The 19310-nt window shown below is 47.2% G+C and overlaps 2 protein-coding genes across 3 annotated transcripts in view; one reads left to right on the top strand and one right to left on the bottom strand.

Annotated features, from left to right (window-relative positions):
- The window catches only part of DCAF1 (DDB1 and CUL4 associated factor 1), a 46068-nt gene extending 34649 nt beyond the window's left edge, over nucleotides 1-11419 (top strand). The window contains exons 23-25 of one of the 2 annotated variants that reach the window (XM_041425661.1): nucleotides 6706-6961; nucleotides 9719-9774; nucleotides 10449-11419. In XM_041425661.1, coding sequence (XP_041281595.1) covers nucleotides 6706-6961; nucleotides 9719-9738 — 276 coding nt within the window. In that variant the 3' untranslated portion in view covers nucleotides 9739-9774; nucleotides 10449-11419. The remainder of the gene's footprint in view (nucleotides 1-6705; nucleotides 6962-9718; nucleotides 9775-10448) is intronic. The other variant, XM_041425660.1, reaches the window with a different exon arrangement.
- A 4906-nt stretch (nucleotides 11420-16325) lies between these two features.
- Nucleotides 16326-19252, bottom strand: RBM15B (RNA binding motif protein 15B; the record flags this gene model as incomplete). The annotated part of the gene is made up of 1 exon (XM_041425948.1): nucleotides 16326-19252. A coding segment is annotated over one exon (2646 nt), but the record flags the coding sequence as incomplete, so codon positions are not given.
- Between the last annotated feature and the right edge of the window lie 58 nt (nucleotides 19253-19310).

The following is a 19310-nucleotide window of genomic DNA, read 5'->3' as shown; positions in this document are numbered from 1 at the left end:
GTAATTTGTCTTTTTGCATTGGTTTAGAAAATTCCAGGTGATGGGAAATAAGCTTTGTTGATAAGGCAATAAAGACTCAAAAGACAATCACTATTCTAACATATGGTTTAGCCAGGGTGAAGAATGTTTTCTTCAGCTTTCTATGTCTTTCTATGTCTATGTGATCCCAGTTTCTGTTTTTACTTTAGCATTCTCCCACTGTGTGCCTGCAACAGCAATTGCACTGTACTTTATTGCTGTTGTTTGATATAGTTGGTTTGTTTTTTTTTCATGTGAACACTTACTTGCCTGGGAAAGACCCCACAAACCTTAATCCATATTGGCACAAATATTTGGGAATCATCAGACCATGGTGGTGCTTTGCCACTCTAAGCTGACTAGAATGATTTTTGTCACCAGGGACCCTAAAGTAAGCGTTCATTTTGGGAACTGTTCCTATAATATTTGAAGGTATGGTTTCATTTCAGATCTTACTCAGGAATAAAATGGTTTACAGAATAACAGCTGTGAATGGGTGTTTCCAGACAAATGTCTTAAATGATAATAAATATGTGTCTGTTGCACACCTTCATAGAAATCTTTGAGCTTAGTTGCAGCTGGGAAGGCTGAGTAAAGAGTGGTTTCTATCAAAGACCTTTTTATATAACAGACACATCTTTTGAGCAGGCATCCTCCAAAACTGATATTTAAAAGAACAGTGCCTGTACTTTTTACCATATTTTTTGATAGTAGCAAATAACTATGACTACTTTAGACTGTTCTATTGTTTCAGAATCTATTTTCAGTAGCTCTCAGGCAGTGCAAACAGAGGAAATTCTTGGAAAGAGATAAGTATTTGGAGTTTCCAGAAGGGCAGACTTAGTACTATGGAGTAAAATAGCTTCAGCAGAGATAAAAACATATTCTGCCTGTTCAGTGACATAAATCAAAGATACCCTTCCTCTTGCCTAACACATCTTTCTGGAATTCCCACAGTAGCTGGGATCCAAGTAAATAAAAGCTGCCTCAGCTGTGATGAGAAATGCCAGTCAGAGGCTTGAGAAAATAAAGGAACAAATTCTTGTCTATAGAGAGGGAGTTCATTTACCTGCCAAATTCTTAAATTCCTTTATGCAATATTGTTCTTTGCCATGGAATTAAAGGAATGAATTTATTTTTGTAAGTGAGAGTGTGAGATCAGTGAGAGAAAGGAAAAGAAGCATATTGAGAAATTGTGCCCAGCTCTGTACCCGTTACATTACCTCTGAGCCCTGCAGCACAGACAATATTATAAGTCACCTTAGAATCCCTTTATCCCAAGCATTAAGGAAGGTACCAGCTGTGAAATGGCTTGCACATGCCTCAGAGGGCAGTGACTGGAGCCAGGCTGGTTATCATCAGCTGCAGACAGACTGAACTGGAAACATTTCATAGGCAAAACCTGAGTTTGCTCAAAAGAGCCCCCCATCTGAACCTCCTGATCCATGTGAGCCCCATTCCCTTGAAACTTTAGTTTGTCTGTATCATGGATGGTTTGTCATTCATCATAGGTAAGTAGTCATTGTTAGACAAGCTAAACCTACTTACACAGACTAAGAGATTAACTGCTTTTTATTTCTTCACTCCATGTTTTGCCTCTGACATTCTGTACGCTGTGTGCTGTTTCCTGTTTTAAATCTGCATATACCTACACCTGCATAGCAGCCTATGGTAAGACTCCTTGCTTGTTACATATGGTAACTTCTGCACCTTCCCAGGCTTCTACATTTTTAGCTCTGTGACTAATGGCTAAGAAGAAGTAGAAATTCTAACCCTGAAGTAGCCAAGAAGGTAAAAGTAGGTGCAGCCCTGTAGTGTGAAGGAGATGAATACTTGGAATTGATTTACTGGTAGATAACAGGAATTACGGGTTTGCTAGCTGAGGGGGAGGATGGACTCTAGGTCATCTAGGAGATGAAAATCCTTACATGCTTCACCAGGGAGTCTGCTGGCTACATTTAAGCTTCTTCCACTGCCCATTGTCCAGGAGTGTTAAGAAGTGGCTGGGGGGAGGGAACTGGATAGAAACTCTTAAGTGACTGAAATGCAGACATTGTCACTCTTGGGAATTGCATTGCAAAGGCTCAGGAAGTACCAACATGGTACTCAGCCAGGAGTACAGTTGTCAGCAGATATGACAAGATTGTCTGTGGAGGAAGATAAATTACTTGAACAAGGAGAGGTTTACTCCTCTGGGTGAAACATTTGTACACTTGTATTTGAACAATGGTCATATGTCCTTTTCTATGAAAGCAAAGCCCCTTCCCAAGCTTGGCAATGGGGAGTAATTAAAATAATACTGATAATCTGGAAGGGATCAGATTGCTGAAGTTACAAGTTTGCTCTAGGAGAAACTTGGGGAAGGAGGGTGAAGTAAACCAGTAGGCTGTTTCTTACAAAAATTCTTTACAAATAAATTAACCAAAATAATGGGATTATGTGAAACATTAATTTATATAAAAAGAAAACAAACCTAGATGAAATGAACAACTGCTAGAAGCAGATATTACCAGCAGATAATTTGGCTTGGCTAAAGGTAGCCAGAAGTGAATTAAATATGAGCTGAAACATTTGAAGTAGTGGGAAAAGCTTTACTAACATTGATTAGTTGTTCTGCAGATAGCGAAAAGATAAGGTGAAAATAAGAATAGTTAGAGTAATACCATCTAGCATGATTCAAACTGAGAGGTGCAATAAAGATTGTGTTTTCAGAGGGAGGGAGTGTTGCTGGAAAGCAGCTGGAGGTGAGAGGTGCTGATGGGAGGAGAGGAAGAAAAAGTCAATGAGGTGCGAGACAAACAGATGAAGCTTTTTGTAACTGCTGAAACCATGTAAAATAAGCAAAAAGTCAGAGACCTGTAGATCTCAAAACTGAATCAAAATTTCAAACCCAAATATCAACAAGTGAAAAAGACCTGTGGGGTCTTCCTGTAGCAACTAAAGGCCAGCCTAATATAAATTTGAGAGATTGTGTAATCTGCAGTGGAAAAGTCTCAGATTCTGGTCACGTGGTCATAAACTTTAGGATTCAATAAATGTGAGAAAGCTCTGTAAAAATGTCTTGAGAATACTTAAAAGCAGGCTGGTGTATTTTTATACACTGCAGATCTGCAGTGCTGTAAGTCATACTTCCTGGAGGCACTTTGTACATGTACTAATTTAATGTTAGAATACATTACAGAAACATGTTAAAATCAAAAAGCTGAAGTTCTGCTTAGCTAACATGTGTTTTGCATCAGTTTGAATAAGTGAAATACTGGAGTTTTCCTGAGCCTTTGAATGACTTTTGAGAGGTGAACACCAGTATGTCAAGTATCAATAAGATTTGCTACCCAAAAAAGACAAATCTGTGAATGTTGTATGTGCAAGATGATTGGTAAAGGGGAATGGTAAGAAAGTTGGTGATGATGATGATGAAAGCTTATGAAGTGCATGCCAACAAGTAACAAAGAATATGGCAGAAAACACATAGTGCTTGAGCAAGTGCAAAGGATATTTACTAATCTCTGAAAGGGCTGTAAAAACTGGTAATATGAAGAATTAGGTCAAGCAGCTTTTTTTGATTTCAGTGCAGCCACCCCAGTATCTGCTGTTCCATTAGGGGATGTTGATTAGTTTTTTTCCTTTGGGGTTTATAAATGATAAATTAATTGAACCAAATCTGCTTGGCTTTCTGGAAGCAAACTGGTAGTAGAGTTAAGTTACCAGTAATTTGCTTTGAGATGATTTTGAGGTAGTTCTTTGCTGTGTAATCAACTTTTCTGATTCTGTAAGTTTATGTCCAGGTTTTCTTGTACTATTATGTCTCTGTAAATTTTTCCTACACAAACCTGGATAAGGTTTGGAATAGCTGTCTTGTCTTTCCTTGTGACATGGCACAAGGTTTTTTTTTCTCTGCTCCTACTCAGAGTGCTTAAGTCCCTGGGGAAGGTGTGCCATTTTCTCTCTGTGTAGGGATCCCTTCCATGAGACAGTTGTGGTGTCTTGTGAGGATTCATCCTGAGTCCTCGTGAACAGCCTGGATATCACTTACATGTGCTGGTGTTAGACTGCACCTGGCACTCCCTCACCCCTTTCTCAGCTGTGTGTCCCAGGGGCTGGGTTTGGAAGCAGAAGCTCTGGGTGCTTTGTTTGGGGAGCTGTCCCCAGACTCTGCGTGGAGCCATCTGCTCCAGAATGCTGCTCTGGCCCTGCAGAGCTGGTGCTTGGCTTGGCACAGAAACTGAGCCAGAATTTATTTGCCTGTAGCTTAGCAGAAGCTTCACAGTGTCCAAGTGGTGTGTGGGTTCTTTAGAACATGGCAAGGTGCAGGTTTCCTCCTCACTGATGAAGATGCTCCTCTTGAGCCCTGTGAGGTGTCACCCCTCAGCTCTGTAAGGATGTCACTGCATGTGTCACACTATTTGGAGCATGAGTTACACACTATTTTCTGTTTTACCAAGGACAGGTATAATTTTCATCTCATCTTATTGTTCTTAGGTGGTTTTTAAACGAATGTGGCTTGGCCCTAATCACCAACTTCAGATTAAGTAATTTAAATGGTAAAAATGGAAACATTTCATTTTTTCTGTTTGTATTTTCACCAATTATTTTTTCTTCACTGGTTGATATAACCCTTCAAATTTAATTTGCAGCTAAATATACAACCTTTCTGTGTAATTTGGCTCTTACTCTTGTCAGCCAGAAGGGATTGTTAGCTCCATACAACTGTGTTTCATTTCATCCTGTATTTGAACGGTGACTTTGGTGATTAGGGCCTTGCCTTAAGCTTGAATTAGAATGTTGATGAAACAGTAATTCAGTTTCCAAGAAATACATTATATATGAAATATAGTCAAATCTAGTAGTTTTGACATTTTGAATCCTTGTGGACTAGATATTTAGGAAAAAAATATTTTCAGAAATTCCACGTGTAGAAATACAGAGGGGACCTAACTCATTTCAGAATCCTTCAAGTTTTACCTACATGAACTCTAAATGGATCTTGTAGACAACATACTTTTTTTTCCCCCCCTAATATCTACAGGTGTGTCTCTATCTCCAGATACTAAGAAACTTGGTTTAATGCTTCCAAGATTTTTGAATAAATTGGTATCTCTTTTCTGCTTCAGAGTTGTTTAGACATTGGAACAGGAAAATAAACTCTCCTGCCTTTTCAGGTTTTAATCAGCTTTTAGATTCTGAATAGAGTAATAAAATTTAAGGCATTGGTCTCTGTGCAGATACTGCATAGAACAAAAAGAAATACAGATTATTAAGTCAAAGCTTTTATACTCAATTCAGTATGTTTTATGGAAAATTATACCCAGTATGGCACTGCATAAAACTAAACTGCAAATAAGATGTTTTCTCTCCCAGTGTGTATACAATTAAGTCTGTTTATCTGAGGACTCATTAACTCAATGTAAAGTTGTAATTTCTTAAAACAAGCACAGGCTTTAAAAGAGGTTGGTTTTAATTTAATGTAAAGGAATCTGTATGTAGCAAACCATTGCTTTTGTGCTGTAATCTGCATTTAAGAACATGGCACTTCTGGTCAGCAGTGAAGACTTGGCTGCCTTTTGCAAGTGAAGAAACAATACAATTTACTCAGGCTTTTTGACTTTCTTTATTTCTTTTGCCTGTGACAGATGTTGGATTTGTGTGGGTGTGGTGGTTTTTTATAGCACTGACTGAAGCAAAAGTAGGTTGGGGAGATGACAGTAAAGGACTTTCCTCTGTCCCTTTAGATCTGAAAATGCAGCATTCTAAACAGTGGGAGTGTGGTGAGCTTGAGGACCAAAGGAACCCTTGAAGTGGGTTGTTAGATACCTATCTTAATTGCTTCCTGATTTTGCAAAACGTGTCTCCTCCCGGAACAAAGGGGCAATTAGGACTGAATGAGCTGAGAGCATTGTGTTAGAGAAACAGGCTGTGGCTGAGGAGATGTGCAGGTGGATTGAAGCTTTTCTTTCAGTCCTGGAACGCTCTGGAGCTTGGCCTGTGATGGCAGTTGTCTGGGAGAAGGGTGGAACTGTTACAGCTCCTTCCCTCTCAGTCTCATCCACTGCACACAGATTTCTGGATTTTGTCTGTACAATGAGGAATTCAGTTGCTTTACTGAAGGCAAATTCTGATGGTTTGATAAAGATCTTGATCCACAGGTAAATACCAAAGATGAGGCTTCTGAGCTGCCTTAAACAGTTCTGTCATCTGAAGCTGAGCGATTCAGGGATTGGCTTAGGTTAAAAGTATCTTTCCCTGCATTTTATACCTCATCTTAATGGCAGTGACAGACTGATGGTGTGTGTGGTTTGATGTCAAGCTTTTGGTCCTGCAGAAACTTAAAGCAGTTTGCACAAGACTAGCAACAAAGCCACGGATTAACAGGTCTTACTGCATGTCCTTCTCAAGGGTGCATTGTGGTGACATGTGCTGGTGGCCAGTCCTGCAGAGGAGATTGAGCCAGTGGTACCTGTTTGCACCAGCATTTTGCAGTTGAGATTTTACAGGCCTGCAGGTGATCTGGCATGTGTGATATTCTGAAGCTTTGCAGAGAGTGCTTAGATGGGTGATGATGGGAGAGTGTTTATAATGTCTGATGGCTGGATATGGGGAGAAGTGAAAACTAGGTTTTCTTTAATTACTGTTATTCCATTTTACATTTATCTTAATGTCTGCAATGGACTGTTTTTGCTGTCTTTGTAGGAGGAAGAGGAGCAGGAAGAAGAAGATGATGATGAAGATGATGATGACACAGATGACCTTGATGAACTAGATACAGACCAGCTGCTGGAGGCTGAGCTGGAGGAGGATGAGAACAATGAGAATGCTGGTGAGGATGGAGAAAATGACTTTTCTCCCTCCGATGATGAGGAAATTGCCAACCTCCTGGAAGAGGGAGATGAGGGAGAAGATGAAGATTCTGATGCTGATGAGGAAGTTGAGCTGATTCTTGGAGATAGTAAGTGTGTGGCCACCTTGGTGACCATGTGTACTGCTTAAGGTCCTGATAAAGAGGCAACATCTAAATTTCCTCTGAAATGACTTAACTGACTTGTCCCTGGCTGGTATGAGTGACAGGCCATCATCATGCTTGTTCACCTGGGGTTTCTTAGTAATCTCCTGGTAAAAACAGCTCTTATGTGACTGGAAAAGGAGGTATCTGCTTTCTTCAAGTGCTCCCAGGTGCGTGTGTATGTGTGAGGACTCTGTGTGAAGAAGCTTTGTATGATTGCTTGCCTGTCCTGCCCTTCAGGGGGACTCAGGTTTAACTCTTACTCACCTGTCCTCTCTGCCTCTTGTGAGCCTGTAAGGACAGAGAAGCCCTTTTGATCCTTGGTGCTGTTCTTTCTCTTTTGTAATTGCTTAAAGTGCAAAGCCAACGTGGCATTTCTGACTTCACTTCCTTTGTTAGGCTATTCTTAAGCTAACATAACTTTTGGGGTACAATTTAAGTTGTTCTCTTTTTCTGGCATTCTACAAATACAGTTATTTGAAAATACAAAGTATTTGTGTGTGTATGTGTGCATAGAAAGCTCTGAATTTTTTATGTAGCAATAATGTTTGGGAAAATGCTTCACAAGAAAGAAGGTGAGAAGGATAGCATGAGGCTTGGGATTTGTGACATCACATTCTGTTCCCTCTTTTGCACCACAATTTTTCAGTATGTGCAGCCAAACCACTTAGTTATTTTTAATTTTCAAGCTGTAAGAATGGACATAATACAGTTACCTTAAGTTAAAGGGTGCATTGTGGTGACATGTGCCAGGATGAGTAATTGAAGTGTGCAAGGTGTTGAAGTCCTGCAGTGATAGATTGATTCCCATCTCAGCTCACACATCAGTTCTTCCCTGCCAGTGAGCTGGAGGATGAAGCGTGCCAGGCCCCTGTGTGGCAGTGATGTGGCTGGCAGGCTCATCCATGTCTTCTGTGGCAATGTAGCTCAGTCATTTTTAAGGAAGTGGCCACATGAGGTTGCCAAAGTTATTCTGTGGGGTCGCTTTGCTGCTCTTCAGAAGGAAGTAGGTTTATACTGTAGGGCCATGTAAGATATTTGCACAGCTCAGTCATTAATGGCATCTTGCAGTGCAACATTTTGGGGTTACAGGGAACCTCTGTGTCCTAGGAGTGGACAGGATCTTTGTGACACAACTCCACTCATTTTTCCTCAGGGAATGCAGAGCCAAAAGCTCTTCAGATAGCACCTGGGGTGCTGTACCTTGAATTGTCCAAGGGGCAGCATGGCCAGGATGTACAGGCCATTTCAAGAACTCTTCCTGGAACAAACCAGGAGCTACTTGACAGAAATTTCAGGAGAGCACTGTGTTATGAAGTGGCCACATCTGTACCTCATTTATGATAGAGCTGCTTGAGCAGACCTTGGATCTGTATGGCTGTGGAGCTGCAGCCAGCCCATCCTGTGCCTGTTAGGTTGCTTAGCAGCAATTTTGGGAACTCGGAGCAGGAAGTGCAGCTCTGCCAGGCTGATGCATGCATGGCCCTTGATGAGTTTGATGAGTGGGGTTCTGTGGCAGCTTTCCTGGGACTTCATCTGACTTCTTTCTGTTTCCCACCCAGCAAAGAGCAATTAAAATTTTCCTTTGCTTATGCTTGTTCCACAATTAAAAGTTGGAATGCACTGTCATTGTAGTGAGTACTGGCATGGGGTGCATTTAGAGTGTTCCATGCTGCAGATTCTTGCTGTATTGTGGGTGAACCTCCATAATATACAGTGAGTGTTGCCAAAGCAAAATAATTCAGAGAAAAATTGAAATAGGAGAATGAGTGGTATTGGTTTCTTGTGCTTTAGAAGAGGTTCTAATGCTTTTTTAAAATAATCTATAGAGAACCTGTATTTGTATTTGTCTTCCTGCCCCTTTGTTAACACCTGGGGACATTAGATCTGTTTGTCAAAGCAGTTCATGCATTGTTCAGGTCTTCAAAGGGCTTGTTCCTGGGCCAGGTGGGTGTAATTTTTGAAATGTATAGGAGACATAGGATGGAAGAAATACATAGAATTCTCACCAGCAAGCAGCATGACAGACTCTTGATTCTGATTCCTCTTTTCTTCCATAATCCAAAATGGCAACTTCCAGGCAGGTCTGTGCAGACTATATGCCAAGCAGTTAACTGCAGTCAGGTTTACTTGCAGACACAGAGCTCAGAACTGGAAGGTTGTGTGGTGAACTGGGGATTAGTGAGGACTTCCTTTCTCAAAGCTTTCCTCTGGGTTAAAAAAAAAAAAAAAACAACAACAAAACAACAAAAACCCCCTAAAACTCCAACTTTCCCAGCTTTTCTTCTCCAGAGTTTCTGGATTTTTGTCTTGCTTGTGCTTCTTTCCCTCTTACTGTGTAAGTGTAGCTGCTGCACACTGGCTGGTGTTTTCTGACTCCCCAGTGTGGCTGTGGCTGTTCTGGGAACACTGATGACCCCTGAGCTTAGGCTCAGTCTGATGGATGGTGAGATGGAGCATCCCTTGCTGATCACAGTGGAAAGGCAGCTGGCTGATTTTTAGGGAGGAGGGTTGGGGGAAAGGGTTTGTGCCCCTCTCTGCTTGCCTGTGATTTTTTTTCCCTAAGGATAGCATCTGAGAAGGGGTGAAGCTTCCAGGTCTTTCTTACCTTAACAGGCATTTTAGAGATCCACCATTTCTGAGATGGCTAAGTGGAAGTCTTGGTGTCTTTTTTTTTTCTTTTTAACTATTTTTAACACCCAGTTATCTGCTGCATCCAATGAATTCGCATAAGAAAAAGAGCCAACATCACCTCTAAGGTAAGGCAGGAGCCCTCTTGCTGCCAGAGCTGCACCACTTCCCTCTTGCACAGCTGAGGGAGGAGAGAGCTTATGTTTTGAGATAAAAAGCAAGTGTGTGTATGTGTGTGTGACTGCTTCTGGTAAATCCTTTCATGTCTTCCTTCTGTACCACAATGAAGAAAACCAGGAAAAGCACAATTTGCAGGTCACCTTTAAGAGGTGACCTGTAGTTAAATTCATGACAGAAACCTCTGAGTTACTAGAGTAAGGTTCTAGCTGGGAGTGTGTGGATTGCTTCCACCTTAGTGAGGTCCAACTCACTGCATAAGGAATTACCTTGTGCACATCATACAGGGGCCAGGCTGGTGGAGCTGTCCAGCTGTGAGGAACGACTGCCACATCTGTCCAGCCCCTGGTGTGAAGAGCTGTTGCCTTTTTTTGTGCACAGGAAGTTGCGCACGCAGCTCTCTGCTGGTGTCCTCCCTACCTTGTTGGGGACAAACCTGCCGGCTCATAGGAGCTGCACTTGCTAAAGCTGCTCTCCTTGAGCCTCTGCTGTAAGCAGGGAAGGAAAGCTCTGGTGCACATTTCCTGGCTGCATTTGAGCAGTCTGGAGCGCTGATGGTGCAGGGCAGTGTGGGCACCATCTCCTGCGTCACAAACCCAGCATAACCCGCGTGTCTCCTTTGCAGCCGACAGCTCCGATAACTCGGACCTGGAGGACGACATCATCCTGTCCCTGAACGAGTGAGGAGCGGCTGGGCCGGGGTGTGGGCAGGAGGAGATGCTCCCTTCCCAACAGAAGAGCAGAGACCAAATTGGAAACCGACTGAGCACCCCAGCCCTGCTTTTCCTGGGAAAGCCTGAGGATCTCCTGCCGATCCGCTGTGTTGGTTTGAGTCAGTTTGAGGCTCGGGGCTAAGTCTCAATAAAGAGACCTGGGGTTAGGCCTCATTTCTCTCTGCCTTTTTTTTTTTTTTTTTTATTTTTCATTTTAGGCTGAGATGACTCTTCAAGGAAACTTCTGAAGATATTTCACAATATATTTTCTTTGTATAAAGTTCTTTCCTAAAGAACAGAAATAGTTTTATAAAAAAAAAAAAAAAGAAAAAAAAAAGGCAAGTGTTCTAGTAAAGAGGGGAGACCTTTGTATTCCTGTAGTACCTTGTACCATGGGGTAGGTTTGGGGAGAAAAATTGTTTAAAATTAAAAGAAAATTTATGCAACTAAGTGAAATAAGAGGATCATGGTTTCTAATATCGTTGAGGAGTGAGAATATTTTTATTTTAAATATGATTTTATTTTTAAAAAAGAAGAACTCCAGGTGTTACACCTGCTGATGCACCAGTGTGTTCCAGATGCTTTTGTCCTCCAGGGAAGAGCCCCTGGGGTGTTTGCCAATGTCAGTTTGCGCTGTGGTACCAGCTGTAGTGGGAAGCTGAGATCCTGGCTGGGCCGAGTCAGAGCCTGGTATTCCTGAAGACATGGGAATCTGGGGTTGAAGTTTGAGCCCTTTTTCTCCCCTCTGCCCTTTGTGGTTCAAGTTTTTTAATCTATCTTTCTTTTTTTTTTTTTTTCTTTTTTTCCTCTTGCCCTCTGTGTGGAAACTGCAAATTGAAGGCCTTTTTCTTTAATGTAAAGTGTATTTATTAAAAAATTAAATACAAATCCTGTCTGTGTCTATGGCTGTGAATTGTAGCCATGCAAAAGCAGTGCTCCATGTGCCTGCAGGGCTTGGCTGAGAGCAGCCAGGTGTAGCTGGAACCTGTCTGCAGTAAGGGCAGAGGAAACACAAAGGAAACAAAAACTGGATTTGTGAGTGCAGCATGGCCACAGCACTGTGGGTTCCAGTCTGATCCCTTGCCTGACAGCCTGGAATTCTCAGTGGCATGCTCACCACACTGAGTGGGAGCTGGATGATGCCACTGGTGCTGGGCTGTTCTTGTGTGGGGAGGTTCTCTGGAGTGTCCACTCTGTGGCTCAGGCAGGGAATTCTGCATCTCCCAGGATGTGCCAGGAGCTGGGAGCAGCACCCACTTCCTCCTGTGGTTTGGCATTGCCTAGGCTGCCCTGTGGCTGTCAGGGCACAGGGAAAATCAGGTTGGGGCATGACAAGAGGCCCTGCCCTCAGAACAGGAGGAAGAAATGGCAGTAGAGTGTTTGACTTCCTAGTGCAGCAGCCAGCCTGTGCTCAGAGCTGGCAGGGGAATGTGCTCACTGCTGCCTGGCCAAGGCCAGGGCTGTGCTGTTTATTCCCATCCACTCACCTTTTAATCCTCTCTCTGTTTTGGCCACTTTCAGAATAGGGTTTGAGGCAGAACAGGGAACTGGAGACTTCTCACTTCTTGACACTACAACCACTTTTCCACCAAGAACTGGTAATTTCAGCTAAGGCTCAGTCTTACTGCTTGAAGAGGAAGGATGTCCTTTTTAACTGAAAGAAGGGATAGCTTTTTTGCCCTACAGCACTGCATCTACTTAATGCATTTACCCAGGGCTATTTGTTAAATATTAAAAAAAAAGGTTCTACTGCAACTTGTAATGGATAATTGTACCCTACACAGTCGATAAAGATGAACAAGTGACTACTGCAGCATTTAAGACCAGCAATTGGAGCAGCATTCTGATTAAATGAGGGGATTGAAAACTGGATCTGCCACCCAACAGCTGTGGAAGTAGCCTCTGCCTTATCAGAAACCATCCCACCCAACTTCACCATAGAAAATGTGCAGCTCAGGAGGAGAAAAAAAACCAAACAAACGTACTCAGCTACTACTCCCAGGGAGATGCAGTGCCAGATGTCCATATCTTGTTCTGGCAGTAAACCCCAGCTGTAATTGGCTGCATCTGTTGCTGGTTTGGGCCTGGCTGTTTCAGAGGCATTTGCCAGTTAGTTTTGTGAGACAGAACCAAACACCTGGGATGGAGGATGGAGCTCCTGTGTGTGCATTTGACTTGAACCTGAGATGCTGTAAGTATATGAGCCTCCCTCCCCTCCCACACCTGCCCTTACTGCACTGAACAGAGCCAAAGGGAGTGGGTTTGGGCCTTACCCTGTGGGCCTGCAGGTCACCCTCCAAAACTGCTGAAGCAGCCCCCCAGCCCCTGTCCTGGGCAGACCTGGCCTCTCTGAAGTTAAATACACACCTGGGGAAGCTGCCTGCACACCATGCTACCGCCTGAGTTCTGGGGGTGTCACTGAAGAGTTCTGGGGAACGGGTGACTGCACCAGCCTGGGTGCAAAGTAGAGTGCACAACTGGGGACTATCAGGGATTACTTTGTTTTTGTCAGGCCATAATTCTGCAGCTGCTTGGGATGGGGAGAATTCTCAGCATTTGGAAAATCACCTGCCACCCTGGCATCATGATTTCATCTATTTAAAAGCATGTTGCTTGGAAAGAATCCTATAATCTTCTGGAATACTCACAGCACGTGGCTGATGTGCCATACAGTATTTCTTCTATGCAGCAGTTACAGTCCCTGGCTTAGGGGGTGGAAGGGAATTTAAATGTCCTGCCAGCTGGCTAACACACACTCCTACCTCTGCACCAGAGGGGAGCAGGGATGATGCTGTTTCCTCCCATGATGTGAGCAGACTGGCCCAGCACAGCCTGTGCCCTCCTGTCCGTGTGGTCCTCATTGCACTGGGACCCGAGTACCTGCCTGGCCCACTTGGTGCACTGCAGCATCCTTCCATGGAGCACAGCCTGTGGCACACCCTGCCAGCACCGTGGGAGGGAGCAGCACATCCCTGCAGGGCTGGGGTTCAAAAAAGCTCCCACAGGCCAGGGCTGGGAGAGCAGGGTACAAACCTCACCAAGTGCAGCTGAGGGTAATGACTGAGGCTCCTCAGCACTGCTCAGAGCACATCCAGGGCTAGCTCTCATCCCTGTTTCAGTAGGAAGAACAGACAGCAGCTGCTGTTCAAGAGGCCTTGTAAGACAGAATGTTTGCTGAATGGGTGCTTAGAATAAAAGATGGGGTACCTCAGGCTAAGCACAAACACTCTCAGACCAGCCCACACCATCCACCATCTCACACCCTGTTCCCCCTGTGAGCTCCAGATTACCCCAAGGAGCCAGACATGATTACCCTGCCATGGTCACCCTACTGCCCCATTCTGCTGGGCTTAAAGGCACCATCCTCCCAAAAACAATCCCCAGCACTGCCTTACCCAGCACCTTCCAGCACCACCGAGTGGCCCAGGCCTCCCACCCCCCATATCTTCTCCCCAGAACTGCTGCCATCCCAGTGTAGGGCCCAAATCTTTGATGCTGTAAGATCCAGATGCTGAGTTACTTTGCTCTAACTGCCAACCCTTTTTCAGGCCTGTTTCTCTTGGAATCAGCCTGGATGCATCTGTGTAGGGAGGGGATGGTGGACACAGGTCCAGAATGGGGCCTTTGGCCTTGGCACAGTCTGTTAAAGCCATGGTGTGGCTCCCTTGCCTGCTGGGGAGCAGGGAAGGCTCAGGTCAGTGTCAGATGGATGCTGCTGCTCCTCTTCCAGATGTTTTTTCCATAACTCTCCAACTTCCCCTTTACAACTGTTAATTTTAGTAATTTTAGTAGGAGGAAGATTGTTGGTCTCACATGCTTAAAACCATCAGCCACCTCTCTGGGAAGAGAAATCCCATCATTCAAATCTCACCCAACCTTTGTCTTCTAAACAACCCTACATTATTATTTACTTATTTCACAAGGAAAATGGGAGATGGGGGGTTTTGGGCTGTTCCTTGGCTTTGTCAGCAAACAATTGCAGCTTTTATAATTCACTGGGTTTTTTCCTTCCCCTTCCACACCGTAGCCCACACAAGGCCGTGGCTGCACCTCCCTGCCACCATCAGCCAGGCGGGCACTCGTCCTGCCACCACCTCGCTGCCTCCAGCTGCCCGGACACCTGGAAGGCAGGATACTCCCACAAAAGGCTCTGACCGCTCTGGGACCGGCCACCGGGGGCATTTAATAGCACTCGGTTTCAGATAACACCGAACCGTTACAATTGCTGACATTTGGCACCGGCTGCGTTAGGGCAGCACCGGGGACTCGGTCAGGAGGGCGGAGCCGGTGTCCCTGTAACCGCGTGAAACCGGGGCAGCCTGGCTGCTCGGGCAGTGGAGCTGCTCCTCTGCTCCCACAGCACATTCCCTGATCCCTGCAGTTCCCATGGAGCGTTCAGCTCCCCTCTGATCCGTGCCTTCACGGAAGATGCATCACGTGAAATGCAACCCCCCTACCCCAACAAACCAACCCACACTTGTTGATATTAATAACCCATCAGCAGCTGATGATGTCCCTGCAGGGTTAAAAAGTGAAAAATAACAGCATCATTAGACTGAGTTACGCTCCCTGCTTAGTAGGTCGTGACACCAATCATACCTGAGAGGAATTTTAGAAGGGTTTTTGGCAACCCTCAGCAAGGGAGCTGCTGGGTCACAGAGATTGGTGCGAGACAAATCTGGTTCTCCCACGACTTTGTTCACTTGCTTACTAAGAGAACAACAAAAAACCACCTGCAAATCTAAAGAAACTTTAAAACGTAGCATTTTTAATCCCACACGATTTTCTGTCAGTCTCCTAAAATCTACAGGCATCATTTTAAAAAATAAAAATATCCCCAAACAGAACAGTGTGGATTTTAACTCCAGCTTGGACTCGTTACCACATCCTTATGCTGCTGAGCACTCAAAGGGTCTGGCCTCCCAACCAACCACCTCAAAGCACAGACAGCAAAGGTGATGGATCCATCCCATTTTAGAGCTCAGATTTTGATCTCCAGTAGTTCCTCTGTCAGAGGTCACCTGTGGTAACAGAACACATTCTCAGCCAGACAGACATGTTTCTGTCTGGTTTTGTAAGCCTGCAAACAAATTTAAACCTTAGGAAAAAAAAAATAAAGCCATTTATCTTTCAATAAAGGATTCCAGATAGTACAACATGATTGATTGCAAATGGGCACCTCCAGCTCACCAAACACCTTCATGCCCCTAGCTTGTCCACATCTAATATGGGCCCATGGGGGTGCCCCCTTAAATCACTTTTTTTTTTTCTGCTTGTTCTGCCTTTTATAAAAATCGGTAATGTCAAACCTTTTTCGTTTTATCCAAGAAATTCTATGACTGAGACATGTGCCAGGTGGTCTCAAACCTCACCAACCTGAATACAGCGTCCACTCCTCAGTAGCCCACTTTTTGCCAAGTATCAACTAATTTTTTGGTGTGAATGAAATACACTTTTATTCTTGATCAGGATTTGCTTCCTTGGTTGCTGGCTTCCTGGGAAGCTTGTATTCTCAAATAGAGACTCAACAGCAAAGCATCCAGACTCAAATTTACAAAATAAAAAGCAAACAGGACAAAAAAAAAAAAAAAAAGAGAACCAACCTTTCAGTCTCTGATACAGCACTAAGAACCTCCCTTCCCCTCCCACCTCGAAGGACACATATAAAGATGAAGGAGGTGCTCAAGGTTGGGGTCTGAGAACTGACCTGGGCTGGGGCCTGGCTGCTCCTGCAGCACAGGGAACTCACCCTTCCTTCCTGGGCCACAAGAACTCGGATACCGCACAAGTTTAGAAATCCATCAGTGAACAAGGCTTTACTGACAACTTTTCATACAGTTAAAAAATAAAAATACAGAACAACAGCGGACAGTGTCACATATTAAAAACGAATAAAATGGGCTCTATTTAAAATTTTAATAGATATTATAGGTATTAAAATTAATTAGAAACTAAAAATCTTACCACTTTGGTCAAGGTGTTTTGAGCCTCAACCAAAATGATCAGCCTTAAAAACAACTGGGCTGTGTGACACACAAAGAAAACATGGAATTTGAAAAGACAGTGTGGGCTAGGCAGTGTCTTTGACTATAACTATCACCATATGTTCTTCTTCTAACTTCCCCAATGTCCTTAGTGCTGACTGGAGGTACTGCTGAGAGAACTCGCAAGGAGGGAACGCGTAAAGCATGCCTGTGCTGTCCCTGCCCTTTGCCCCTCCCACGGGCAGGCTGATAACCCCAGCAGCCTGCTTCTGTTTCAAGTAGGAGACCAGATTCCTGAGAAGCCGTCGCTGCAAGCCAGGCTCTACCACAGGGAAGGTCCCCTCGGCCCCTGCCGCTGCCGGGGCGGACTGGGTGGCCAGGAGCACGGCGTAGCCGTTGGGGCTGCCTTGTTTGATGCGCCGGGTGACTTCATCCAGCTTGGGCTGGTCCAGCCGAAGTCTCTGAGCGATTTTGAGCTGCGTCAACTTCCCGCCAGATGAATGGTCTTTGAGGAGTCCGTTGATGACACCCACGTCTCCCTCCAGGATGTGCATAGAGGTGGGGAAGCAGCTGTTTTTTAGCACAAGAAGCCCGTTCCAAGCAAGCTGCAGCGTCTGAGCATATTCTGATAAATTCTTTAGCTTTTTGGTCTCAGATTTTGGCTCCTCGTGAGTTTTGGATTCCGATTCACCAGTTCGATGATTGCGTTCGCTGTCCCTTTTTTTGGGCTGGGGAGCATCGGCTGGCTCGCGATGGGGTTTCTCCTCGGCCGCGTGACGATTGTTCTGGAGGGAGTTGCTCTGCTCTTTCTCGGCTCCGGGTTCTGTAGTGTGATTCTCCTTGCGAGCCCTGTCAGGGCTGCGGTCTAGAGCTGGCCCACTGGCCTTTGTCCTGCTTCTGTCCTCGTAAGGCGAGTGAGTAGTCCTCCCGCGGTCACTGGAAAGACTCCGGCGTCTCCGCCTCTCTTCCCACGGTTTGGGCACGCTGCGGTCGCCGTCGCTGCCCCAGCGCTCCCCGCTCCGGCTGCGCACGGACCGGCTGTAGCTCTCCAGGTTGTTCCTGCGTTCGGCGTTTTTGGCAGGGCTGGCCCAGTCTGCCTCCACAAAGCTCCTGTCTCTGTCCGAGTACAGGAGGTGCGGAGGAGTCCTATCCCGCACCCTCAAGTCTTGCTCCAGGCTCCGGTGCCGGCTGTACCCGTCAGCCAGCAGCTCGTAGTGCACGGGGAGCGGCGCGGGCTGGTACTGCTGCGGGTATCTCGTCTCTTCTGCTTTGGCAAAATCCACTCGGAGCCTCCTCTCCGGTCCGCCCAAGGGAAAGCCCCTCATCTGCGCGCAGGCGGCCTGGGCGGCGTCCAGGCTCTCGTACTGGATGTAAGCGAAGCTGTCGCCCTTCACGTAGTCAATAGTCCTGATGCTGCCAAAGCGGTCGAACTCCCTGGCCAGGGCGGCCAGGGAAGTGCTGGGGCCAAGGCCCCCCACCCACAGCCGGGTGGTGGGGTTGGCTTTTCCGTAGCCGATTTTGATGGGGTTCCTGCCCACAACGCGGCCCGACATGGCCACCTTGGCCCGGTGAGCCATGTCCAAGTTCTGGAACTTGAGGAAGGCGTAGGCACCGCCCTGGCCACGTGCGGGGCGCTTGATCACCACCTCCTCGATGATGCCATACTTCTCGAAGGCGCGCCTCAGCTCCACCTCCGACACGTTGTGGTCCAGGTTGCCGATGAAGAGGTTGCGGGTGGCTCTCTGGTCATCCTCTGGCATCAGGTCTTCCTCGGCCACGATGGGGTAACTGTACGGGCGGCCGCGCTCGTCGTACAGCCCGTAGTAATCCAGGGCCCGCTCCCGCTCCCGGGAGAGCCCGATGGCGGCCGCTTCCAGCGCGAAGGCGGCAGCGGCGGCGTGGCGGGGCCGCGGCTCCCGCAGCAAGGGGCTGGTGACCGGCGACAGCGAGCGCTGCTTGTATTGGTAGGCGCTGTGCAGGGGCGGCAGGTACCCCAGCGGCTCCGGGGAGGGCGCGGGGGGCGGCGTGCGGCTGCGCCGGCCCCCGCGCAGGTACACGGGCTCCACCTTGAGCGGCCGGTCGTAGAGGAGCAGCTGCCGGGCCCGGGCGTGCCGGCGGGCGTCGCGGGCGTCCCCGGGGTGTCGGAAGTTCACGTAGGCGACGCGGCCGAGCTCGGGCGTGTGGGAGAGCTTGACACTGATGTCCCCGGCGCCCCCGCCCGCGAAGCGCTGGAAGAGGCGGAACAGCCCGTCCTCCAGCAGCTGGTCGGGCAGGGCCGCGCTCAGCCCGCTCACCAGCAGCGTCTTGTACTCGCAGGAGCCGGGCGGCTCCCCGGCCAGCCCGGCCGAGCCCCCGAGCGGCGCCAGCAGCAGCGAGGGCGCGGCGCCCGGCGGCGGCCCGGCCAGCAGCAGCGACGGGGCTACCACGGCGCCCGGCAGCGCCTTGGCCTTGGGCACGCCGAGCGCCCGGGACGAGGAGGAGGAGGAGGACGAGGGGGCGGCCTGGCTGCCGCCGCGGGCGCCCGAGGCCGAGCCGCTCCCCGCCGGGCGGTGGTTCGAGTCGCCGCCGCCGCCGGCGCGTTCATCGCCTCGGTGGCTGCGGGAGCTGGAGCCGCCTCCGCCGCCGCCGCCGCTGGTGGTGGTGCCGCCGCCGCCTCCGCCGCCGCCGCCGGGCGTGGACTTGTCCCGGCTGCTGCGGGAGGCGCCCGAGCTGCNCGACGGCCGGGCGGCCAATCAGGGCGGGCGGCGAAGCCCCGCCCCCCGGCGGACTGAGGGGCGCGCGCGCGGCAGC

The sequence above is a fragment of the Onychostruthus taczanowskii genome, unplaced genomic scaffold (assembly GCF_017590055.1).
Source record: "Onychostruthus taczanowskii isolate IOZ18803 unplaced genomic scaffold, ASM1759005v1 scaffold9, whole genome shotgun sequence".
NCBI lineage: Eukaryota > Metazoa > Chordata > Aves > Passeriformes > Passeridae > Onychostruthus > Onychostruthus taczanowskii.
The sequence above is the reverse complement of the archived record's forward strand: the minus strand, read 5'-3'. Positions and strand labels throughout refer to the sequence as shown.